This window comes from Nomascus leucogenys, chromosome 9 (genome assembly GCF_006542625.1).
Source record: "Nomascus leucogenys isolate Asia chromosome 9, Asia_NLE_v1, whole genome shotgun sequence".
NCBI classification, from domain to species: Eukaryota; Metazoa; Chordata; class Mammalia; order Primates; family Hylobatidae; genus Nomascus; species Nomascus leucogenys.
In genome coordinates, this window is record NC_044389.1 from 46,071,986 (window position 1) to 46,098,575 (window position 26,590).

At 41.5% G+C, this 26,590-nt stretch overlaps 1 protein-coding gene across 1 annotated transcript; it reads right to left on the reverse strand.

Annotated features, from left to right (window-relative positions):
* On the reverse strand, positions 1-26,538 carry REST (RE1 silencing transcription factor). Its single transcript, XM_030818888.1, has 4 exons — positions 26,518-26,538; positions 24,576-25,482; positions 15,809-15,892; positions 1-6,011 (listed from the first exon to the last, which is right to left on the reverse strand). The coding sequence occupies exons 2-4, from the start codon at positions 25,471-25,473 to the stop codon at positions 3,700-3,702; spliced, it is 3,294 nt and encodes a 1,097-aa protein (XP_030674748.1). The 5' UTR covers positions 25,474-25,482; positions 26,518-26,538; the 3' UTR covers positions 1-3,699.
* Between the last annotated feature and the right edge of the window lie 52 nt (positions 26,539-26,590).

Below are 26,590 nucleotides of genomic sequence, written 5' to 3' on the forward strand. Positions count from 1 at the left end.
TGGTTTTTAAAACTTTATTTCAACGTAACTATGCTTACAGAAATACACTCATATTGGTTAATAGAATGCAATTTAAGTTTAACTTATCCTACACAATTTGGACCAAAAACTTGGTACATGGTTTAAGATTTTAAAAAAGGACTTGCAATCTGGTTTATTTTTATCTATTACAAATGTATAAAAGATCTTCCATTAAATGCTGCTCAAGAAGGCAGCAAGAACCTTGAGAAATTTACCTTTGGTTTGCCTCAGAAAAATAACACGTATTGCACTGCATAAGTACATAAAATTGGTGCAACAAAACATTGTTGTAATGTTTCAATGCCAGTTTAGAAAGTTCAATAACTAATGGATATGGAAGGGACTGGGAGGGAACCTATGTACACATGTGAAACTGTAAAAGCTTTCTGATTTAGTTAATATTGCATGTAGATTGTAGATCTACACAAACCAAGATTCAGATAATTTCTTCAATCTGAATTAACACTATCTGTTCACTTCATCTGCTGAGGTCAACCAGGAAACTAGGAACACCAGCTGTAAGTTTTTCTGACTTACGTAAAAAAGCAACTTAACCTTCTTCCTCAGCTTTTCAGTCCAGAAGTGACAGTATACTACAGGCAAGGTATTCCTTCCATTGTCAACATTCATAGGGTGACATGCAATGAGGTCTACTTGGGTTTTAATTTGTATCAGCACTCATATGCAAAACAGTCTCCAAAGTTAATTACCACATGACTTTAGAAGTGACTCTAAAAAATAAAATGGTCCTTCTTAGAAGACTAGAGCAAAAGATCCAGCCATAGTTATAAGCCTTATTAAAAAAAAAAAAAAAATGCAGCCCCTTGTGAATTACACAATTTTAAAAAAAAGTAGCCCCAGAATAAGAAGCAGCTCTGAAAAGAGGAAAAAATATAACTTAAAATATCTTGAAAACCAATGTGAATACAGGTTCAAAAGATAGTTAAGAGATTCATTTTCATAAGACTACCTAAGATTAAGGCTTATAATATATGCTAGTATTTCAAGTTTATCACTAATTACTAAACACCAATTTACAAATAACATGTTCAATTTTTGTTCTTTTATCCAAAGGGAAAATTCTAGACTAAATTCTATCCAGTGTTGGGGAGGGGGTCTAGAAAATAAAAAAGTTTCAAACAGTTCCATGCAAATATCACATTTTTCAAATGGAAGAACTTCCAACTGGACCAGAAGTTCATACTGCTAATGTACTTTTCATTGAAACAATTTTTAGTAAGTACAAATACACGGCATTAAGGTTCAGAACCTAATATAGGCCTGACAATCAAGTCCTTATTTTCTGGAGGAAGGCCTCAAGTCCAATCAATTTCCAGTAACAATGTTTTTACAAATCAATTTAATAATAAAGGGTTTTAATTTCCTTCATGTTTTTGTTTTTAGCATTCTAGTCTTAAAGACTAGAGTTTAGCTCAATTCCCCAAAAGGCAAATGGTTTTTCTTTGCAGTATGAAAGAATCCACAAAAAAAACCTCTTCCCCAAACTAATTCCTAATAACCAATCTGTACTTAAGATGTATCTTTTTCTATATAATGTAAACGGTAACTTAGGTAAAATGTACCCATGAACATTAAAACTAGTCATTAGAAAGACTTAACTAGCTTTATAATTTAAGTTTTAAAACATAAATATTTGCAGCTTGAATCTTCTGTTGACAATGATTGTCGGAGCCTAGAATTCAACATTTACAATGTCCATTCATGCACACAAAACACACACCATTATCACACAACTTACTCCTCATGTCTTAAGAGAAGAATCTTCTGCTTCTTTAAATCTTTGGCCTCCCAGTCAATTCCAAGTTCAAACAACTTTTAACTCAAACTTCACTCTCAGATTTTTAACAAGCTTTCCACCCACACGTTATTAATGCTTTTCCTAATCTTTCATGTTGTACTGCCAAAATCTGAAACCTGCCCCAAAGAGATCATCAGATTTTTAAAAAATGAAATATAAAGTGGTTATTTCAAAACAGAATATGGGAGGTCAGAATTCAAGATTCCCTAATGGGATCATATTTTATTTTACTGCAATGAATGACTGCTATCAGTAAGAAAAATCCTCTATTGGATTCTTTCATACTCTTTGGCAACTGGCCAAAGAACCTACAAAAATGTTTTGGAGTACATGCCCTTTTTCATACAAAGTGCCCTCATAGGAACACCAGGATAGCTGCAATTCATTTGAGGCCTCACCTATAGAAAGAGGCTATCACACAGACAGCCAGGACACCCACCAGTTTGTGGAGATCCCTGAGAAAGTATGATTTTAAAAAATCTGGACTGTACTTGTTTCACCAGCCATTTTCACTGTAAAGGAAAGTTGCAGCTGGTCTACCAGCACTCATACTACCTCTCTTATCCTAGGTTTGCCGCGTAATAGCTATGGCTTTGGAATCTCCCAAGTGATATTCTATAAAACTTGAAGGAATAATTATGTCTCCTAATTCCAGGTTTGCAGTTTCCAAATATCACTTACAGTTCTCTTTATTGTAAAGTAGCTATATGAACACCAACCATCTATGAGAAAAGGTTCTCCTCAAACATTTAACACTCTACAATTAGGAATTAGCTGTACCAAAACACATGAAAAAAAAAAAAATGATGGTTGGTATTTGAGATAAAAATTTGTTCGATGTGCAACCTAGTGGTTTATTTATTGCAAAATCAAAACTGATAGCTGTGAATTTACTACATCCATTCAAAATAAATAAGTTATATGAAATACAGATTCTGGCATAGATATAAGATGTAAAAATCAAAATCAATGGATTGAACCTGCATATTTCATTTGCTCACAAACTTGCACACACTACTATTCTGCAAAATAGACAACTGCAGCAAAGAAAAAGAACTGCCCTTTTGCAAACAAGTCTAAAAGCATCCCTCCAAAGACGCCAAACAAAATACACATGCATATATATACGTATAAAGTGTTACTGTTCAACACAAATGCTATTTCTAGGAAAAATTTAACTGCATAGGCAAAAAAACATAAACAGAAACCAAAAGAAAAAAAAATGTGCAACATCTTAAGCCATTAAAGCACCAAAATAAAAAACACACCAAAATCACTGTTTTTATGACGATTAACATACACAAATAAAAAATATTGATCAAAACTCAGGAAGTAAATACTTGGACTGATAGAATGTCTATTGCTGGGAGAATTTTTCTTCAATTTAAATGTCTTCTCATCTCTAAAAAAAAATCTTAAAGTGCTAACTTTATATAAAGCAGGCAAATTCTTCAAGTAATTTGTTATTAAGTAAGCCAATTTTTTATAGATCTCAATAAAAAACGAAGAATAAACTAAAGTGAAACAGGAAGATAAGACACGGAGAAAAAAATGACAAGTTGTAGCTGGACAAAGCAATAAAATGCTGTTATACCATCTTAGCCTTCTAATTTCAATTAAACACATAAGCTAACAGATACAGGTATCTGCTGGTTTAGTACACTAACTCTCTTAGATTTGCTAAAATTTACACAACAGTCAACAGGTATACATAAAAAGTCCTAAGGAAAAGAATGCCACTTAAAAATCAATATCAGATACTAATTAAAGCAATCTTAAAAGGTTGTCTGCTATTATAAATGAATATAAAATGTAATATACCTTACAAACTAAGAATCGAAACCTCGTCCAAAGTTTCATTACTCCTGCCCTTGAGCTGCTTCTTCAAGATAGTACACATTAACCAAATGGCGATTGAGGTGTTTACTGTAATCTTTTCCCTTTCTGAAAGAACGATCACAGAAGATACAAACAAAATCTCCCTTGGCCGCTTTGACTGCCAAGGCTTCCTTTGCATTTTTTCTGCTAGATTCTTGTGGAACTGGCCGAGCCCCATGCAATCCAGAATCATCACTACCCTCTGACATGTTGTCACTTAGGTCACTTCCTTCATGGCTGTGGATGCCTTCATCTTCATCAATTTCCTGAGACTCATTTGCTGCCATGGTAGCAGGAGGTGATGCCAGTGCAGTTTTGGACACTGCTTCACGTTCTTCTACTGCTGAAGGGGGAAGCACTGGTGAAACTGGTTCTTCAGCTGTTGTATTTATACCAGTGAGATTCTCTCTTGTGTTCTGATCAGTGTCCATTTTCATTTCACAAACTATAGTGTCAGTCTGATGTTTACCATTTAAAGTTTCACCCTCTGACATATTCAAGTTTTGTCCAGAGGATGAAACATGGGTAGATTCGTTGATATTAGCAGCAAGACCAGGTAGGCTCTCATCTGTCTCTTCTGCTCCTACTTTCTGAAGAGGGGCTTCTTCATTTCCTTCACCTGTGTTGAGTAATTTTTGGTCTCCTGATGCCTCTTCTCTTAAATTTTCCTTTGGCAGTGGTGGTGATGGTGGTGAGAGACCCTCTGTGCTTACACTTTCCTTTAGAAGCCAGCTATCTTTAACAGGCACTAAGCCAACTTCAATAAGGACTTGCTCCTTCCGTGCCCTTTCACTCTGCATGTTAGACTTTTCCTTTTTATCTTTTCGGAGAGGAGGCTTTTTGGAAATTGGCTCCATGTGAAGGGGAGGCTCTCTGGAAGGAGGTGGCTCCCTCTGAGCAGGCTCCTTCTGAACTACCCCCATGGGAGGAGACAACTCCATCTGAATAGGCTCCTTCTGGACCACCTCTATAGGAGGAGACAGCTCTATCTGAACAGGTTCCTTCTGGACCACCTCCATGGGAGGAGACAGCTCCATCTGAACAGGCTCCTTCTGGACCACCTCCATGGGAGGAGACAGTTCCATCTGAACAGGCTCCTTCTGGACCACCTGTATGGGAGCAGGTTCTACCTGGGCAACCTCCATCTGAGCAGGTTCCATGGGAGCAGGCCCCATTTGGGCAACCTCCGTCTGAGCAGTCTCCATGGGAGGAGGCAGCTCCATGTAAGCAGGTACCATCTGGGCACCCACCATCTGAGCAAGCTCCACGGGAGGCAGCAGCTCCTTCTGAGCAGCCCCCTCCTGAACCACCTCCATCTGAACAGGCTCATCATGAGCAGGCCGTATCTGGGCACCCTCCATCTGAGCAGGCTCCATGGGAGGTGGCAGCTCCACCTGAATGGGCCCCTTCTGAACTGCCTCTGTGGGAGCAGGCCCCATCTGAGGAGGGTCCATCTGAGCAGATCCCTTCTCAACAGGTTCCTTCTGAGGAGGCTTACTGCTTTTCTTACTTGATTTATTTTTCAGAGTTTTCTTCTTTGTACTTTTTTTCATGCAAGTATTTTGCTTTTTATTCTCCTCCACTTTGCTGTCACCTTTTGGCATTTCCTGACTATTATTTTTGGATTTGCTTTCTACCTTCTTTTTCTTTTTTGTTGAAGATTCCTCATCATTCACAGGACCATGTAAAGCATGGGTGTCAACTTCCAGCTTCCTTTTGCTTTTCTTAGTTTTACTGAATTTTTCTGAATTGCTTCCCGTATGCACATCCATCTCTTTCATCTCTGTTACTGATTTTCGAGTTCTGGTAGTCACCTGGATCATTGACACATTATTAGAAGGCTTTTTCTCTTTTGAGACATCTCTTTTCTCCGCTTTGACGGACTTTTCGTTTTTCTTTCCAGCCACATCCCCTTTTATTTTTGTTTGTTCTATTTCTGTTTTTTCATTGGTAATATTATCAGGCAAGTCGGCCTCTCGTTTTTTGGTTTTCTTTAGTTTCACTTTTGAGACATCCATTGTTTTATTAGGACAAGTAGGATGCTTAGATTTGAAGTGATACTGTAGATTACACTTCTTGGAAGCTGCATAGTCACATACAGGGCAATTGAACTGCCGTGGGTTCACATGTAGCTCTACATGTTTTTTGAAGTTGCTTCTATCTGCTGTTTTGTAATCACAGTGTGGGCAATTAAGAGGTTTAGGCCCATTGTGAACCTGTCTTGCATGGCGGGTTACTTCATGTTGATTAGAGGCCACATAACTGCACTGATCACATTTAAATGGCTTCTCACCTGAAGGCAAATCAAAAGTATGAGAGAAGACATAGATTAAGACAAATTCAAGATTAAAATATAAAGAACTGTATATGTAAAGTAACAACAAAGACTATTCATTGAAAATGCTGTATCATGCACCTTATATTTACCATATTTATTTGTATAACATTTCTCTATCCTTTCACATTGATTCTCAAAAGAGAGGAATAAATCTCGGTTAACCACAAGCTTCAAAAAAGTTCAAGTTAGAGTCCTCAAGCACTGTTAAAGAACAGAGATTCTTTAAGACATACACAACTATTGGCAAAGTTCAGTTGGGCTCTGGGTGTTAATTTGGGGGAAAATTATCAATTTTAAAATTTTTTTGTGTTTAGTTAAATGCCTAATGGAGTAGAAAATAAAATTCTGGCCAGGTGCAGTGGCTCACGACTATAACCTCAACTCTCTGGGAGGCCACGGCAAAAGGACTGCTTGAGCCCAGGAGTTAGAGGACAACCTGGGCAAATAAATAAAAACAAAAATTAACTTTGGGAGGCCAAGGTGGGCGGATACCTCGAGGCCAGGAGTTTGAAACCAGCCTGGCCAATATGGTGAAACCCCATCTCTACTAAAAATACAAAAAAAATTAGCTGGGCGTGGTGTTGCACACCAGTAATCCCACCTACTCAGGAGGCTGAGACACAAGAATTGCTTTAACCCAGGAGGCGGAGGTTGCAGTGAGCTGAGATCGCACTACTTCACTCCAGCCTGGGTGACAGCAAGACTGTGTCTCAAAGAAAAAAAAAAAAATTAGCCAGGCATAATGGAGTGCACCTGTAGTCCTAGCTACTCGGGAGGCAAAGGCGGGAGGACTGCTTAAGCCCAGGAATTTGAAGTAGCAGTGAGTTGTGAATGTGCTACTGTACTCCAACCTGGGCAACAGGGCAAGGACCTGTCTCAAAAATACATCAATAAATAAAATTCCCAGCCAGGCGTGGTGGCTCACACCTGTAATCCCAGCACTTTGGGAGGCCAAGGCAGTGGATCACCTGAGGTCAGGAGTTCAAGACCAGCCTGGCCAACATGGTGAAACCCTGTTTCTACTAAAAATACAAAAAATTAGCCAGGTGTGGTGGCAGATGCCTGTAATCCCAGCTACTCGGGAGGCTGAAGAAGGAGAATTGCTTGAACCCAGAAGGTGAGGTTACAGTGAGCCAAGATCGCACCACTGCACTACAGCCTAGGCGACAAGAGCGAAACTTCGTCTCAAAAATAAATAAAAATAAAATTCCCATACTCCCTCCACCCTAAATTTCTTATGGTAAATCTTGAGAAAAATATCTTTCACTCTGGGCTATACTCCCAGATCCTAGGTGCAAAAGTTTTGAAATTCTGCTTTAGCCTAAGCAAAGGCTTTTTCCTGAAATTTAATCCTTCTGTCCATCATGGCAAGAGCTGAGTAAATTTTCACTTAGCAAAGTTCCTGTGCTAGCATTGCTATTTTAAAGCAAAAATATAGGCCAAGGTAATTATTCAGAAAACTTTCTTGATTTTCCCCCCACCTTTCTATAAAATACGTAAAGGAACTAGGTAATGAGAAGTGGCACACAAATAGATACGGTATGTAAAATAAGCAAAGTCACAATCACTGACACATACAAAACCAGACCCCCACCCCCAAATTAAAGGCATAAGAGTAATACATTCTACCTGAATACATACCCATCTAGATCACACTCTAGTAAATATTACCAAATGGTATCCATACCCCACTGGTCCAATGGAATGCATAGTAGAAAAATGGAAATTGACATTTATGAAAATTCATCTCAAACATTCTCAAATTCATATCAGATCTTACTAAAATTTTTCATAAAGCAAAACTCAGACATTAGGTAAAACCATGTAGATGTTAAGTTTTACATGATTAGAAAATGCCTGGCGATAAAATAATCACCTTATCCAGGTAGTCCAATTGGATATTCACTGACTGGACAATTCTTCTCCATGTTGGTCTACTAACAGATTTACAAATATGCAAGTTTCTACAACATGCTACATTACTCTATACCTAGTTCTCTATTGTCTTCTCCAGTGAATGATTTAAATGGAGACAAACATTTTCTTACATATGTGGACACAGAACGTAGAAAGATAGGTAGCATAAGGCCTAAGAACTTCCTGATAGAGCTAGACTGTCTGGGAGATAAAACATGAGCTCTGCAAGTTGCTCACTCTGAGACTTTGAGCAAAGTCCTGAAACCTCTCTAGAGTTCAATTTCTTTTTTTTTTTCTTTTTTCTTTTTTTTTTTTTGAGATAGAGTTTCGCTCTTGTTGCCCAGTCTGGAGTGCAATGGCGCAATCTCAGCTCACTGCAACCTCCACCTCCCAGGTTCAAGCGATTCTCCTGCCTCACCTTCCCCAGTAGCTGGGATTACAGGCATGTGCCACTAAGCCTGGCTAATTTTGTATTTTTAGTAGAGATGGGATTTCTCCATGTTGATCAGGCTGGTCTCAAACTCCTGACCTCAGGTGATCCACCCTCCTCGGCCTCCCAAAGTGCTGGGATTACAGGCGTGAGCCACCGCGCCCGGCCTCAATATCATCTATAAAATACTCTCTAAGTGTTGTGAGCTATAAATAATCTAATCTATGTAAAGTCCTTAACATGGAGCAGACAGCAAGAACTCAAAATGCATTACCTGTAATTGTTCACTTTTGGAACCAACTGGTAACTTTGAGTATGGATAAATAAAAGGGAAGACTCGGCTGGGCACAGTGGGTCACGCCTGTAATCCCAGAACTTTGAGAGGCATTTTTGTAAAAATATAAAATTTGGGGAGGCATTTTGTAAAAATACAAAAAATTAGCTAGGCGTGGTGACACATGCCTATAGTCCCAGCTACTTGGGAGGCTGAGGCAGGAGAATCCCTTGAACCCGGGAGGCAGAGGGTGCAGTGAGCTGAGATCGCACCACTGCACTCCAGCCTGGGCAACAGAGCAAGACTCCATCTCAAAAAATAAATAAATAAAAAAGGCTGGGCACAGTAGCTCACGCCTGTAATCCCAGCACTTTGGGAGGCCGAGGCAGGTGAATCAAGAGGTCAGGAGTTGGAGACCAGGAGCTGGAGACCAGTCTGGCCAACATGGTGAAACCCCATCTCTACTAAAGATATAAAAACTTAGCCAGGCGTGGTGGTGCATGCCTGTAATCCCAGCTACTTGGGAGGCTGAGGCAGGAGAATCACTTGAACCCAGCAAGTGGAGGTTGCAGTGAGCTGAGATCGTGCCATTGCACTCCAGCCTGGATGACAGGGTGAGACTCCATCTCAATCAGTCAGTCAATCAATGGGAAGACTCTTACGTATCCTGTCTTTCTTACATTCTGAGTAAATAGATAAGTGGAATTTATCTCTTCTCTTCATATTTACACACTAATAAAATAATTATAATTAAAATAGCACCATTTTATAACTAATGAATAAGGAGATCTATACAGCAAGCATGCATCAATCAAGGTACAAAGGTCCACCTAAGCAATGGTGAATGGAAAGGGAGGATGCAGAAATTTTCTGTTTAAAATTTGATGGCATGATTTATTTGCTCTGTTGTTTTTCTCCCTTAATTTTTACTTTATTGCCATTAAATCTTGCTTATATTAAAATATATTCATCAAGATTTTCTAATTAGTACCTACCTGAATGTTAATTTTTTGCCCTGTACAAACAATTTTAAATTCTTTTTCCCAATTCTAGTAACAGGTTCTCTTCTTTGTAAATCTGCCAGTTGTCTGTTTTATGCCTCCGAAATGAATTTATAGGTGTAAGCCAAGACAAAAGGGGAAAGAATTCTACAAGCTTTATACATATGTATCAAAAATATTCTTAGAAGAATGGCCAGGCACAGTGGTTCACACCCATAATCCTAGCACTTTTGGGAGGATGAGGTGAGGAAGATTGCTTGAGCTAAGGAGTTTTGAGACCAGTCTGGGCAACCTAGTGAGACGCTGTCTACAAAAAAATTTAAAAATTAGCCACATGTTGTAGCACAAGCCTACAGTGCCACCTACTCCAGAGGCTGAGGTGGGAGGATCGTTTGAGCCTAGGAGGTTAAAGCCGCAGTGAAAAATACACAAATACAAGCCTCTCAATTTTTAAAAATTTTTAAATTAATTCTCTTAAAAATAAAAACAAAACAAAACAAAAATCTAGAGAGAATGGCAAAGAAGTTTTTTTTTTTGAGAATGAGTCTCACTCAGCCGCCCAGGCTGGAGTGAAATGGTGCAATCTCGGCTCACTGCAACCACCATCTCCTGGGTTCAAGTGATTCTCCTGTCTCAGCCTCCCGAGTAGCTGGGATTACAGGCACCTGCCATCATGCCAGGCTAATTTTTGTATTTTAGCAGAGATAGGGTACCACCATGTTGGCCAGCCTGGTCATGAACTTCTGACCTCAGATGATCTGCTCACCGTGGTTTCCCAAAGCGCTAGGATTACAAGTGTGAACTGTGCACAGCCAGCAAAGAAAATTTTTAAGTAAAAAGTAATGGCGGCATACAATACATTACCAGCAATAAAATGAAGTCCAATAACCCAACATGGATAAATCTCAAGAACATTTTATACAAGAATGTTCTAAAACTAGGCGCAGTGGCTCATGCCTGTACTCCCAGCACTTTGGTAGGCTGAAGCAAGTGGATCGCTTGAGCCCAGGAGTTCAAAACCAGCCTGGGCAACATAGTAAGACTCCATCTCTACAAAAAAGAAAGAAAGAAAAAAAAAAAAAACAGGCATGGTAGCGCACACCTGTGGTCCCAGCTACTTGGGAGGTTAAGGTGGGAGGATTGCCTGAGCCCAAGAGGTTTAGACAGCTGTAACTGCACCCACTGCACTCCAGCCTGGGTGACAGAGATCCCACCTCAAACAAACAAACAAACAAATGCTATAATGTTCTTTGATAGGAGACAGAATATCATCCAGGGGAAAGACTGGGTGGAAAGGGCAAGGTGTTTCTGAGCAGAAATATTCCATCTCTTGTTCTTGAGTGATAATCAAATAGGCGAAAGCACAGTCACTCGGCTATACACTTAAGACCTGTGCATTTTTAAATTTATAAATTATACCTCAATAAAATAGTTTTTAAAATTTATTCTACAAAGACTCTCAAACCATCACAATATCTTTCAAACAATCCCAGCTATTTAAAACAGTCCCTTGGCACCAACGTTATCAATAGAAAAAAATAAAACGTATGTCTGTCTGGGCACAGTGACTCATACCTGTAATCCCAACACTTTGGGAAGCTGAGACAAGATAATTGCTTAAGGCCAGGAGTTTGAGGCCAGTCTGGGCAACACAGCAAGACCCAGTCTCCATAAAAAGAAATAGGATATTGGCCAGGCACGGTGGCTCACGCCTGTAATCCCAGCACTTTGGGAGGCTGAGGCGGGCGGATCACGAGGTCAGGAGATCGAGACTATCCTGGCTAACATGGTGAAACCCCGTCTCTACTAAAAATACAAAAAATTAGCCTGGCATGGTGGCACGAGCCTGCAGTCCCAGCTACTCGGGAGGCTGAGGCAGGAGAATCGCTTGAACCTAGGAGGCGGAGGTTGCAGTGAGCTGAGGTCGCGCCATTGCACTCCAGCCTGGGTGACAGCGAGACTCGATCTCAATAAATAAATAAGATATTTAAATAAAAGTAATAGTTCCAGCCAGGCGTGGTGACTCATGCCTGTAATCCCAGCACTTTGGGAGGCCGAGGTGGGTGGATCAACACCTCTACTAAAAATACAAAAATGAGCCAGGCATGGTGGCGGGTGCCTGTAATTTCAGCTACACAGGAGGCTGAGGAAGATTCTATAGCTTGAACCCGGGAGGTAGAAGTTGCAGTGAGCCAAGATCGCACCATTGTACTCTAGCTGGGTGACAAGAGCGAAACTGTCTCGAAAATAATAATAATAATAATAATAATAATAATAATAATAGTCCCCAATTAGCTGGAGTGGTGGCATGTGCCAGTAGACCTAGCTACTCAGGAGACTGAGGCAAGAGGATGGCTTGAGCCTAGGCATATGAAGTTGCAGTGAGGCATGATCACATCACTGCATTCCAGCCTGCGCAACAGAGTCTCCAACTCCAAAAACAACAACAACAAAATTACTTATTTGTGAGCTTGTATCCTACAATATGTAATCTGAAACTCGATATCTTCGTAGTACTAAGGTTGGAGACAGCAAATACTTGTTTTTAGTACCCAGCATACATACAATAGCTAGTGGCTACTACTAGCTTTTAAGACACCATTAAAATACTTGCTATACTGTTAACAGCAAATAGTAAAAATCATCTTTAAAATACAGCAGACAAAACTCAAAACATTTTGCAAACCCAAATACAATTGTTTCATGCAAAGATTATCAACTGGTATAAAACTCCATAAACATTTAAACAGTAACAAAACAAAGTATTACTAATTGAACGAAAGGATAAAAGTATGTAGTCATTCTAAATGCAGTGACCTAACATTATATTAATGGGTCACCCACATGTGACTTTAAACGAGGCATATCATTTGCGAGAAAGATTATCAAGCATTTAAATTTAATTTCCAGTTTACAATACAAAGGACAGAAGAAAAGCTAAATGACACCACGAGAAAACAAGTGGACATATCCAGAAGGAAGGACATTCTACAGGAAAAAAGGTCATATTTTTTTCAATGCCCTATATTCCCCATCTGTAAAATGAGGATAACAGAACTCATGCAACATAAAATAGTTATGAAGACTAAAACTAGTTAACTAATATAAAGCTCTTGGCCGGGAGCAGTGGCTCACGCCTGTAATCCCAGCACGGTGGGAGGCTGAGGCAGGCGGATCACCTGACATCAGGAGTTCGAGACCAGGCTGGCCAACATGGTGAAACCTCATCGCTACTAAAAATACAAAATTAGCTGGGTGTGGTGGCACATGCCTGTAATCCCAGCTACTTGGGAGGTTGAGGCAGGAGAATCACTTGAACCTGGGTGACGGAGGTTGCAGTGAGCTGTGATCACACCATTGTATTCCAGCCTGGGCAACAAGAGCGAAACTCCATCTCAGGAAAAAAAAAGAAAGTAATAACAATAATACTACAAAGCTCTTTTTACTAAAAAGCTAGCACAACTATCAACAGGACATGATGCTTACCTCCAAAGTCTGAGATTGCATCCACGTTACCATCAGAGAATGAAACCAAAAAACACCCAAAAATAATAAAACCAGGTTTCTGGTTAAGTGGCACCACTCAATGGCTTAGATTTAGGAAAAAAACACTCAAAGTACATTAGTGTGACAAGCATGTAGGGTCAAGAAAGGCTAGCAAGTATACTATAGACAACTTCATAGCTGTTCAAATAAATCAGAATCTGCGATATAATCAAGTCTTATCAAATCTTGTTACTAACTCATAGCAGCAATGTCCAGTAGAAATATAATGCATATCACACATGTAATCTTAAATTTTCTAGTAGTCATACCACAAAGGTAAAAAGCAAACAGTTAAAATTAATTTTATTACTTTTTAAAGCCAATGTATACAATAGTTTCGCCATATGATCAACTTCAAAAATAAATATTTAACATTCTTTATTTTTTCTCTAACCTGCTTCAGAGAAAGATAGTCTTTTCTTCATACTGTTTTAAGTCAGTGGCCGGGCGCGGTGGCTCACACCTGTAATCCCAGCACTTTGGGAGGCCAAGATGGGCAGATCACTTTAGGTCAGGAGTTCGAGACCAGGCTGGCCAACATGGCGAAACCCCATCTCTACTAAAATTACCAAAATTAGCTGGGTATGGTGGCACATGCCTGTAATCCCAGCTACTGGGGAGGCTGAGGCACAAGAATTGCTTGAACCCGGGAGGCAGAGGTTGCAGTGAGCTGAGATCCGCACCACTGCACTCCAGCCTGGGGGATAGAGCAAGACTCTGTCTCAACAAAAAAAAAAAAAAAAAAAAAAAAAGAAAAATCTGGTAAGTACATATTTTATAAGTATCAATTCAAACTACTAATGTTTCGAAAGCTTAATAGCCACATGAGGCTAGTGGCTACTCAACTGAATAGGGCAGATCTAAGGTAATTATTAATTGAAGGGAGATGGGTCTACATAGGCTTTTGTAACAGCAAGATTTAAGATACTTTTCCCACAGGGATATACATTCTAAATCTGTATTCTAATTAGAAGTGGTAGTTTGGGCCGGGCGCGGTGGCTCACGCCTGTAATCCCAACACTTTGGGAGGCCGAGGCGGGCGGATCACGAGGTCAGGAGATCGAGACCATCCTGGCTAACACGGTGAAACCCTGTCTCTACTAAAAATACAAAAAATTAGCCGGGCGAGGTGGCAGGCGCCTGTAGTCCAGCTACGCGGGAGGCTGAGGCAGGAGAATGGCGTGAACCCCGGGGGGCGGAGCCTGCAGTGAGCCGAGATCGCGCCACTGCACTCCAGCCTGGGTGAAAGAGCGAGACTCCGTCTCAAAAAAAAAAAAAAAAAGAAGTGGTAGTTTGGCCAGCCATGGTGGCTCACGACTGTAATCCCACTACTTTGGGAGGCCTAGGTGGGTGGATCATGAGGTCAGGAGTTTGAGACCAGCCTGACCAACATGGTGAAACCCCGTCTCTACTAAAAATACAAGAATAAGCCGGGTGTGGTGGTGCGCACCTGTAATCCCAGCTATTCAGGAGGCTGATGCAGGAGAATCGCTTGAACCCGGGAGGGAGAGGTTGTGGTGAGCTGAGATCACACTACTGCACTCCAGCCTAGGCAACAGAGCAAGACTGTCTCCAAAAAAAATTTAAAAATAAAAAGTAAAAGTGGTAGTTCACCAAGAGTCAATCAGGCATTCAAGCAAGTTCACCAACGCTAACATTCATTACTTTTTAACTTGGCCACTTACATACTTTGATAATAGGGACTTTTTTTTTCAAGATGGAATTTCGCTCTTGATGGCGTGATCTCGGCTCACAACCTCTGCCTCCCAAAATTCAAGCAATTCTCTTGCCTCAGCCTCCTGAGCAGCTGGGATTACAGGCATGCGCCACCACGCCTGGCTAATTTTGTATTTTTAGTACAGATGGGATTTCTCCATGTTGGTCAGGCTAGTCTCGAACTCCCAGCCTCAGGTGATCCGCCCACCTTGGCCTCCCAAAGTGCTGGGATTAAGGGCATGAGCCACCATGCTGGCCAACAGGGACTAATTCTGAGTGGTGATGGTGATTGTTTCAGTCACTGGAGTGGACGAATCTCTCATGTTATAGTCCTACACTCTTACTACAGCTTAATAAATTGGCATCCTAGATTGTCTATCATTTTCTTTTTCAAGCTAAACTTTTGCAGTCAGTCCTTAAAAGCTCTACCAAACCTTGAAACAGAACAAACCTTAATTTCAGGACCTGAGAAGCTAAGAAGGAATCCCTGACACTTGTCAACCACACATTATGAGTCTCAGCTTTATACTGCTAGAAGAAATATGAGAAGTAGGGGTTAAAAGATCAATCAGCCTTGGTCTACATTAGTTTAACTTTTGTTGGAGTCACGGAACGCTTCAAAGATTTGATGAGAATTAAGGCCCCTCCTCCCAGAAAAAGTGTACACAAAAATTCCATTTTCAGGAGGTCCACCTTTGGATTCCATGTTAGGAATCCCCAGATTGACAGAACACTGATTTTTAAATTCTGACTTCTAAATTATATTAAAAATAAATAATAAGTAAATGACTCGGTTACAAGTCTAAAAGAATTTCCTTAAAATGGTCGTTTAATGAAAATGATAGAAAAGTTCCAATTTCTTACCAACCTGAATGAGTACGCATATGTCTAGTTAGATGAGTCTTCTGAGAACTTGAGTAAGGACAAAGTTCACATTTATATGGGCGTTCTCCTGCAAAATTTCAATAATGAAGAGTGTTTAAATGTCACGAAATAAGCCAAATACAATTCTCACTAACAATGCAACAATGTTCAGCGCTCAGCACATTTTAACAAGAATTTTTTTTCCTATTTCTGGCAAAAAGATCAATTTATCATGTATTTAAAATGTAAGTTATTTATTTCAGAAACTATGACTACATTATTTTGGCTTTGCTGACAAAAAAACAACATGACTTTCTGAATTCTCACAGCCCTTTTAATTTTCACAGTGATACTGCATGTTAATACATTAAGTAGTGATAAGTAAAAAACTATCTTGATAAGGTACAAAGCATTTTTGTTATATAAGAATCACCTTTTAAAAAATCTACCCGAACTGTCTGATGCTATTAATGCCGGTTTTTGTTTTTTTTTAAACTTGTAAATGATGAATCTACTACCATTTGAAAGTGATAGCTTAAAACAATACTTTTCGGTGAGAATGTAATTGCTTTATGCTAAAAATTTTCAAGTGGTAGAGTTCCAGACCAGCCTGGGCAACACAGCAATACCTCATTTCTAAAAATTTATTTTAAAAACTAGCCTGGGGCTGGGCACGGTGGCTCACGCCTGAAATCCCAGCACTTTGGGAGGCCGAGACTGGTAGATCACGAGGTAAGGAGTTCAAGACCAGCCTGGCCAACATAATTAAACCCCCTCTCTGCTAAAAATACAAAAAAAATTAGCCGGGCATGGTGGCACATGCCTGTTGTCCCAGTTACTCGGGAGGCTGAGTGAGGCAGGAGAATCGCTTGAACCCAGAGGTGGAGGTTGCAGTGAGTGAGACTTCGTCTCATTTAAAAAAAAAAAAAAAAATAGCCTGGGCTGAGCATGGGGATTGTGGCCCCTGACTGTAACCCCAACACTTTGGGAGGCCAAGACAGGCCAATCATATTGAGCCCAGGAGTTCAAGACTAGCCTGGGAAACACAGCAAGACCTCCTCTCTACAGAAAACAGAAAAATTAGCCAGGCGTCGTGGCGCATGCTTGTGGTCCCAGCTACTTGGGAGGCTGAGATGGGAGGATTGCTTGAGCCCAAGAAGGACGAGGCTGGTATGAGCCGTGATTGTACCACTGTGCTCCAGCCTGGGTCAAAGTGAGACCCTACATGTAGTCTCACTTGGGAGGCTGAGGCAGGAGGATCACTTGAGCCCAGAGTTTGAGGCTGCAGTGAGCTATGACGGCACCACTATACTCCAGCCTGGAGTAAAGAGAGAGATCCTGTCTCTAAAAATAAAAATAAATAAAAAACAGTAAGTTAAAAAGAAAAATTTAAGAGAAGGTCATCTATTTTCTTTTCATTGTTTTTTATGAGACAGGGTCTCGCTCTGTCGCCCAGACTGGAATGTGGTGGCGTGAACGTAGCTCCTGCAGCCTGGACCTCCCGGGTTCAACAGATCCTCCCACTTCAGCCTCCTAAGTAGCTGGGACCATAGGCGTGTGCCACCAAGCCCAGCTTTTTTTTTTTTTTTTTTTTTGGTAGAGACCAGGTTTTGCCATGTTGCCCAGACTGGTCTCGAACTTCTGGGCTCAAGCAATCCACCTATATTGGCCTCCCAAAGTGCTGGGATTACAGGCATGAGCCACCATGCCCAACCAGTCATCAATTTTTAAAACAAATTATAAAAGCCACAGGGACTGAAGACTAGAGGCCAGTGATTTAATACTGAAGAATTTAAGACTCAAAGGTAGGACACGTATATTCTTTTTAGACATGGTTGTCAACAACAAAACAAGCCTTTTTTTTTTTTTTTGAGACGGAGTCTCGCTCTGTTGCCCATGCTGGAGTGCACGGGTGAGATCTCGGCTCACTGCAAGCTATGCCTCCTGGGTTCACACCATTCTCCTGCCTCAGCCTCCCGAGTAGCTGGTACTACAGGCGCCTGCCACCATGCCCAGCTAATTTTTTGGTATTTTTAGGAGAGACGGGGTTTCACCTTGTTAGCCAGGATGGTCTTGATCTCCTGACCTCGTGATCCACCCACCTCGGCCTCCCAAAGTGCTGGGATTACAGGCATGAGCCGCCACACCCGGCAAAACAAGCTTTTAAAAAAAGGTGTACAATTTGTTTTAACATAGTCTCCAGACACAAGATAATCATGACCTTGGTAAAGCTACTAAAACACCCTGTTTCCTCATCTGTAAAAGTAACAGAATCTTCACTTCCTGTAATTGCAAAAGTTTAAGTAATACATGCAGAGCATTTAACACTGTGTCTGGCACATAGTAAAGCCCTCAGTAAATGTAAGCTATCAGTTTTGTCTAAGGCAGAAACAAATGTGTCTAATAAAATAAGGAAAAGGTGGTACACAGAAAAAAAGAATAGGCCGGGCATGGTGGTTCATGCCTGTAATCCACTTTGGGAGGCAGGCGGATCGTTTGAGCCCAGAAGGCCGAGACTTCAGTGAGCCGTGATCACACCACTGTACTCCACACAGGGCAACAGAGCAAGACCCTGTCTTAAAACAAAAAACAAACAACAACAAAAAGAATGGTGATAGGGGTTGGGCGCGGTGGCTCACGCTTGTAATCCCAGCACTTTGGGAGGCCGAGGCGGGCGGATCACGAGGTCAGGAGATCGAGACCACGGTGAAACCCCATCTCTACTAAAAATACAAAAAAATTAGCCGGGCGTGGTGGCGGGCGCCTGTAGTCCCAGCTACTCGGAGAGGCTGAGGCAGGAGAATGGCGTGAACCCGGGAGGCGGAGCTTGCAGTGAGCCGAGATTGCGCCACTGCACTCCAGCCTGGGCGACAGAGTGAGACTCCGTCTTAAAAAAAAAGAAAAAAGAATGGTGATAGGTGGGAAATGTGTTCCTTGTAACTATTCTGCTGTAATTCACTGGTAGCTATGTATTAGCTGTAAAGAGTTGGTAGCAACAGAATGCCTACCTTATGACCTGGAACAATTAAGATAGTTTTATGTTAATGGAATTCTTTAAAAAAAAGATATACAAATAGCCAATAAACACATGAAAAGATGAACATTATCATTAGCCGTGAGGGAAATGCAAATCAAAACCACAATGAGATGAAGACTTCATACCCACTAAGATAGCTGTAATCACAAAGACAGATGTTAACATTATTGCTGAGCATGTGCCGAAATTGGAACCCTCACACATTGCTGGTGGGATTGTAAAATGGCATGGCTAATTTGGAAAACAGTTTGGCAGTTACCCAAAATGTTGCTACTATACTGCCCCACAATCTCACACTTAGGTATATATCCAAAAGAAACAAAAACATACGTTCACACAAAACTTAAAACATGAATATTCATAGCAGCATTATTCAGACTGCTTATTATATGATTCCACTTATGTGAAATATTCAGAACAGGCCAATCTATAGTGAACTGCATAGGTAAATTGTATCTCAATAAAGTTGGAAAAAATTAAATACCATTGCAGATAAACTTGAAGAATCAAAGATAATTTACTTTTAAATTCTTTTATTTTATTATTATTATTTTTTGAGACGGAGTCTCGCTCTGTCGCCCAGGCTGGAGTGCAGTGGCGCGATCTTGGCTCACTGCAACCTCTGCCTCTCAGGTTCAAGTGATTCTCCTGCCTCAGTCTCCCTAGAAGCTGGGACTACAGGCCAAGTTTTGTATTTTTAGTAGAGACGGGATTTCACCATGCCGACCAGGCTGGTCTCGAACTCCCAACCTCAGGTGATCTGCCTGCCTCCCAAGGTGCTGGGATTACAGGAATGAGCCATCTCGCTCAGCCTGCTTTTAAATTCTTTACAACAGATTACTTTATCTGCGTAATCCCACAAACTAGGCATAACTCTCCTCCAGAAAGCTTAGTTACCTACTGATTTTTCAGTTACACATACAGGCAAAAAGGTTTTCTTTAAAAGTAGATTTTGTGAACTAGTTAAATATCAAAACCACTAAACTAAAGAGGTCAACCTGAACGAAAGTCCCCAGCTCCCCCCCACCCTTTCGGTGGAGGTTGCAGTGAGTCGAGTTTGCTGAACTTTAAATGCTACTTGTTTTGTTTGTTTTTGAGACAAGAGTCTCACTCTGTCACCCAGGCTGGAGTGCAATTGCGCAATCTCGACTCCCTGCAACCTCCACCTCCCAGGTTCAAGGGATTCTCCTGCCTCATCCTCCCAAAGTGCTAGGATTACAGGCGTGAGCCATCGTGGAACGGCTATAAATGATACTTGTATATGACCTTGGGAACATCACTTCAGGCTTTTAAATCTGAAGTTCTCCCCTGTGTAAACATGAACTATCATCACAGATGCTATTTTCCTCAATGGATTGTTCTGAAGATTAGCACAGAATAGAAGGGCACAAGAAACACAATTAAGCCCATTAAGTTAATCAGAAAACTGGGCTACTTACTAATGCAAGTGGAAACGAGAAGTAATTCCTGAACACTATCAATTTAAGTGATTCCTGTCTTTTCTTCCTCTACTCTTCCGCACCAGATGAGTTTATTTTCCATAATTTTCAGAACTATCCATTTAATACCAGAGATACTTTCAGAATTTACATAATCAAAATATTAACCTTCAATCTATACATCACCAAATTGTTTTAAAATGTAAAAAAAGGCCAGGTTCGGTGGCTCACACTTGTAATTCCAGCACCTTGAGAGGCCGAGGTGGGCTGATCACAAGGTCAGGAGGTCGAGACCAGCCTGGCCAACGTGGTGAAACCCTGTCTCTACTAAAAATTTTTTTAAAAATTAGCTGGGCGTGGTGGCACGCACCTGTAATCCTAGCTCCTCAGGAGGCTGAGGCAGGAGAATCACTTAAGCCCGGGAGGCAGAGGTTGCAGTGAGCAGAGATCACACCATTGCACTCCAGCCTGAGTAACAGAGCAAGACTCCCCCTCAAAAAAAAAAAAAAAAAAAAGAGGCCGGGGCGGTGGCTCACGCCTGTAATCCCAGCACTTTGGGAGGCCGAGGCGGGCGGATCACAAGGTCAGGAGATCGAGACCATCCTGGCTAACACAGTGAAACCCTGTCTCTACTAAAAACACAAAAAAATTAGCTGGGCGCGGTGGTGGGCGCCTGTAGTCCCAGCTATTCGGGAGGCTGAGGCAGGAGAATGGCGTGAACCTGGGAGGCGGAGCTTGCAGTGAGCAGACATCAAGCCACTGCACTCCAGCCTGGGTGACAGAGCCAGACTCCATCTCCCAAAAAAAAAAAAAAAATACACACACACACACACACACACACACACACAAAATTGGCTGGGCGTGGTGGCTCATGCCTGTAATCTTTGGGAGGCTGTGGCAGATGGATCACTTGAGGCCAGGAGATCAAGACCAGCCTGGCCAACATGGAGAAACCCTGTATCTACTAATACAAAATTAGCAGGTGTGGTGGCGCATGCCTGGAATCCCAACTACTCAGGAGGCTGAGGCAGGAGAATTGCTTGTAACTGGGAGGCGGAGGTTGCAGTGAGCCGAGATTGCACCATTGCACTCCAGCCTGGGTGACAAGAGTAAAACTCTGTCTCAAAAAAAAAAAAAAAAAAAAAAATCAGAATGAAGGTAATACCGGGGAAAAATAAGCATTAAGACCAAATAAACCAGGCCAGGCATGGTGGCTCAGGCCTGTAATCCCAGCACTTCAGGAGGCTGAGGTGGGCAGATCACCTGAGGTCAGGAGTTCAAGACTAGCCTGGCCAACATGGTGAAACCACATCTCTACTGAAAATACAAAAATTAGCCGGGCATGGTGGAAGGCACCTGTAATCCCAGCTAAATGAATATGATGTACTTATTTATGAGCTTAGTATATATGATGGCTGGGATTTAAGATATTGTAGGTGAGGCTGGTTTAGTCTAACAGTTTGTCTAATTCAAACTATTAAGTGATTAATGGGGTTGTAACCCCAAGTAACTTTCATTTCCTACTCTATGTATTTTTGTAATGCTTGACCTTTACTTCTGAAATTGAATGCTTTCAAAGCATTGAGACAATCAATCACAGGTTATGACAAATTCCAAAGGGACTACAAATTCTTTTACTGGACTAAATTTTAAAGCATTCAACACATGAGCCATCCATCTGCTGGGGCTTAGCAATCCTGTAACAGAGGTCACTCTTGTAATGGAATTTCACCTGCAAGTCTTACTGTTTAAGCCTACCAGTTAATAGTTTTAAGTCTTTGGGATGTAAAAAATAAGTAAATAAAATAAATTTTTAAAAATTCAGTCGCTGGATACGGTGGCTCACACCCATAATCCCAGCACTTTGGGAGGCTGAGGGCAGATTACTTGAGCTCAGGAGTTAGAGACCAACCTGGGCAACATGGCGAAACCCTGTCTCTACCATACAAATATCAGCCAGGTGTGGTGACAATGCGTCTGTGGTCCCAGCTACTTGGGGGACTGAGGGGAGAGGGAGTCCAGGAGTTCAAGGCTGCAGTGAGCAGTGATCGCGCCACTGCACTCCAGGATGGGTGACAAACTATCTCAAAAAAAAAAAAAAAAAATTGGCCAGGTGTGTAATCCCAGCACTTTAGGAGGCCGAGGCGGGTCACAAGGTCAGGAGTTCGAGACTAGCCTGGCCAACATAGTGAAACCCCATCTCTACTAAAAAAACAAAAAATTAGCTAGGCATGGTGGTGGGCACCTATAATCCCAGCTACTTGGGAGGCTGAGGCATGAGAATCGCTTGAACCTAGGAGGTGGAGGTTGTAGTGAGCCGAGATCGCGTCACTGCACTCCAGCCTGGGGCATAGAGGGAGACCCTATCTCCAAAACAAAACAAAACAAAACAAAAATTAAGTCTACCACTCCACTTAAAGCAGCATCAATTCCCCTCCTCAGTGTCCCCTTTACCAGTGGGGTTCAGTCCTGGCAAGTGCCAACTCCTGTTAAGAGGAGACCTGAGGCAAACAGCATCCCACACCCCCTATTCATTTTGTGATCCCAAGAGTAGAGTATGGGATTATTCTCTATCCATTCATCAGGACCCAAATGCACCAATTCTTACCAGGAAAATGTAACAGAAATGTCCAAATGAGCTACCAATAGTTAAAAACATTTATTTGAAAAATGAGGCCCCTCAATTACAATATGTGAAACCCAATTTAAATTTTAAAAAATTAGGGTGTGGTAGTGCACTTCTAGTAGCCCAGTTACTTTGGAGGTTGAACCCAGGAGGTAGAGGCTGTGGTGAGCTGTGATCACACTACTGCCTGGGCTCCAGGGTGAGACTCCGTCTCAAATAAATCAATAAATGAATAAATAAATCCAATTAAAAAAACTACAGTGGACAGCAGCTGAATAAAACCCAATTTAAAAGTGAATGACTAGTGTGCACAGTGGCTCACGCCTATAATCCCAACACTTGGGAAGGCTGAGGCAGGAGAATCACTTAAGGCCAGGTGTTCAAGACCAGCCTGGGCAACACAGTGAGACCCCCCCATCTCCACAAAAAGAAATTTAAAAAAAAAAAGTTTCGGCCGGGTGCGGTAGCTCACACCTATAATCCCAGCAATTTAGGAGGCCAAAGTGGGTGGATCACCTGAGGTCAGGAGTCTGAGACCAGCCTGGCCAACATGGCAAAACCCCATCTCTACTAAAAATACAAAAATCAGCCAGGCGTGGCACTCACGCCTGTAATCCCAGCATTCTGGGAGGCTGAGGTGGGCGGATCACGAGGTCAGGAGTTGAAGACCAGCCTGGGCAACATGGTGAAACCCCGTCTCTACTAAAAATATAAAATCAGCTGGGTGTGGTGGTGGGCACCTATAGTCCCAGCTACTCGGGAGGCTGAGGCAGGAGAACTGCTTGAACCTGGGAGACAGAGGTTGCAGTGAGCCAAGACCATGCCATTGCGCTCCAGCCTGGGCAACAGAGTGAGAATTCCGTCTCAAAAAAAAAAAAAAAAATTAGCCAGGCACGGTGGTGGGTGCCTGTAATCCCAGCTACTCGGGAGGCTGAGCCAGGGAGGCTGAGGCAGGATAGTTTCAATTGGTAATAATCCCACCCATCTTTTAAAAACTACCTTCTCACATTTCTTTTTTGTGGACAAAGACAAGTTGTTCCATTTAGGAACTCAATGCTATAAGTCAAATGTTTTAAAGTTTGAGGCTTTTGTTAAGTGGGCATGTGCAAGGTTAATCACTGAGTTTTCCTTTTTATTTAAGCCCTCAATTCCTTTCAGAAACTACACTGCATCTTAAATGTGTTCACTGTCACAGAAATAAACATACAAACTTTTTTTTTTCTGTTTTCTTTTTGAGACGGGGGTCTTTCCATGTTTCCCAGACTGGTCTAGAACTTCTGGGCTCAGGCAGTCCTTCCACCTCGGCCTCCCGAAGTGCTGGGATTACAGGCCTCAGCCACCATGCACGGCCAGTCTAACTTGCTGAAGGTAAATCCCAAGTTAGGATATGTACTTTAGTAAGAGCACGGTAAGATCTCTTGGCTGTTCCTCCCAGGTAACACTCTGTGCTTTACATGTAACTTCACATAATCCTCCCATCCTAGATATCGTTACTCCATGGAGAAATTTCTGAACAAAGAGGTTAAACAACTTGTGCAAGGTCACAAAGATAGCAAAAACGGAACCCGGATTTGAACCAGAGTCCTTTTTCTCAAGCACTACTTAACTAACCACTCAAGTAACAATCAGAAAAGAGAACTGAACTTACGGACTAGAAAGCTTCTCTTACCTGTATGAGTTCTAACATGCTGAACATAATTGTTTTTTCTGTCTGAAAAATAGTTGCATTTTCCACATGTGTATACTTTCCTTGGAAAATGGTTTCTTAAATGTTTCCTCCAGTGATACTCGCTCACTGTTGTGTATGTGCAAATGATGCACTTGTAGACTCGCTCATTATCCCCAGCTCTGGTGTGGTGTTTCAGGTGTGCAGTATAGTGATCATATCGGTTGGTATTGTAGCCGCAGCGGTCACAGCGAATGGGGCCCTTGGAGAAATCTCCCTCTTCTGCAGTGGAAGAGCCAGATTCCCTGGCTTTTGCCTGCTTCTCCGCACTCTCTTCCACAAAAAATTTCTTAGCACTGTGAACTCTGATGTGATGCACAAACTGTTCTTCAGATTCTGCTTCATATTGGCATGGCTTACAGCGAAAGGGTTTGGTCTTCGAGCTCTTGCCTTTGTCCTCCGCTCCAGGTGTTTCAGGAGGAAGATCTTTATTTGAACTGTAAATCTCTGGAGCACCTGATGCCTCAAATACAGGCTGAGGTTCTACGACGCTGAGTTCCAAACTTCTCAGTTCCATGTTTTCCAGTCCATGAGGTTCACCTTTAATTTCAGCAGACTCTTCAAGTCCTTCTCCTTCTTCACTATCTGAAAAGTTGTTATCCCCAACAGGCATCAATTCTGCCATCTGTCTTTCTTCACCGACCAGGTAATCACAGCAGCTGCCATTTACTTCCCCAGTTAAGGCCACATTTGCCAGCATAATAAGCTGAGGTGCGGCCAGTTCAGCTTTGGAAAGGTCATGCAAGTCATACATGTCGTTAGGCAGGGCCATTCCAATGTTGCCACTGCTGCTAAACAGCCCTCCTCCTCCAGAAGACTGCCCCATTACCTGGGTGGCCATAATTGTATTCTGAATTAAAAACAAAACAAAACAAGAGCACCAGTTTAAACACTACTGTTACTGGCTTAAAACCACATCGCTGTAATTCTTCATAACTTAAAAATTTTCCAGTATGATCATTATAACTCAGTAAACTTCATCGCCTATTAAAAACAAATCTTTAAAATAGTTAATTCCCAATAGTCTTTACTGCAATCACCAAAAAAAAAATTTCTACTATCCCTAGAAAACAATTCTACCAATTGTTTGACACAACTCATTCATCATTCAGCCACTGGCATGTGGTCCCTCCTCAAGCACTTTTAATTGTTCTGGTGGGGATAAAAAGTAACCTTCATTTTTACTGTTAAAATTATTTTAAGAATTCAAAACATGAGTAGTAAATTATTGTCCTCCCAACTTTTCCCCCCTTCAACAGTTCAATGGTCTGAATCAGAAAGCCCAGAAATCCACAAGCCATTCAGTGCATTTATTAAGTACACAAACACATCTGGAAAGTACAAGCCTGTAATAATTGTTCAACTTAATTGGATTTCGCATGAACTCAACTAACTCCAAAAGAATAAACTACTGTGAAAAAGTAGCAGTCAGTCCCTTAATTTTTCGACAACTCCACAGGCTTAAAAGAAAAAACATTATGGACCCCTTTTCTTGTGAAAAAGGAAGTTTGATTTATTCAAAACTTCAAATAAAAATTAATAAGCTTATTTTTCTGCAGGCTGAAGTTCCACAACACTTAATTCCAAGCTTTTCAATACGAATAAAATCATCGTGCAACTCAACACAACAATCAGCAACTTTCTTGCCTTGTGCTTGGCCTACTTGCCTGGTGGAAGCCATTACAAGATCACCTTCTTGAAAACAAGTTGGGCTTTCTAAATGCTACGTTACTTCTCAATCTAAAAGGTGCCATTCTCAAACGAAGTGTTCACTCGCAAATTAAAAAAAGCAACAAGTTCTAAGAAAATAAAGTTAAACCGAAAATACAAAAAGTAACCCGCTTCACCCAAGTATATAAACACAAACCGGTTTAGTTCTACGTACCAACAAAAGTTGGAAGCAAATGCCATCACAGAAACAGAGGGCGAAGGCTGTCCCGGGGCTGAACAGCCCAAGC

Excerpts from the sequence above, each read along its gene's own strand:
- REST (XM_030818888.1), bottom strand. The coding sequence starts at position 25,473 with ATGGCCACCCAGGTAATGGGGCAGTCTTCTGGAGGAGGAGGGCTGTTT. Across the intron at positions 15,893-24,575 it reads GCATGTTAGAACTCATACAG|GAGAACGCCCATATAAATGT; the intron begins GTAAGAGAAGCT and ends GAAATTTTGCAG. Across the intron at positions 6,012-15,808 it reads ACATATGCGTACTCATTCAG|GTGAGAAGCCATTTAAATGT; the intron begins GTTGGTAAGAAA and ends ATTTGCCTTCAG.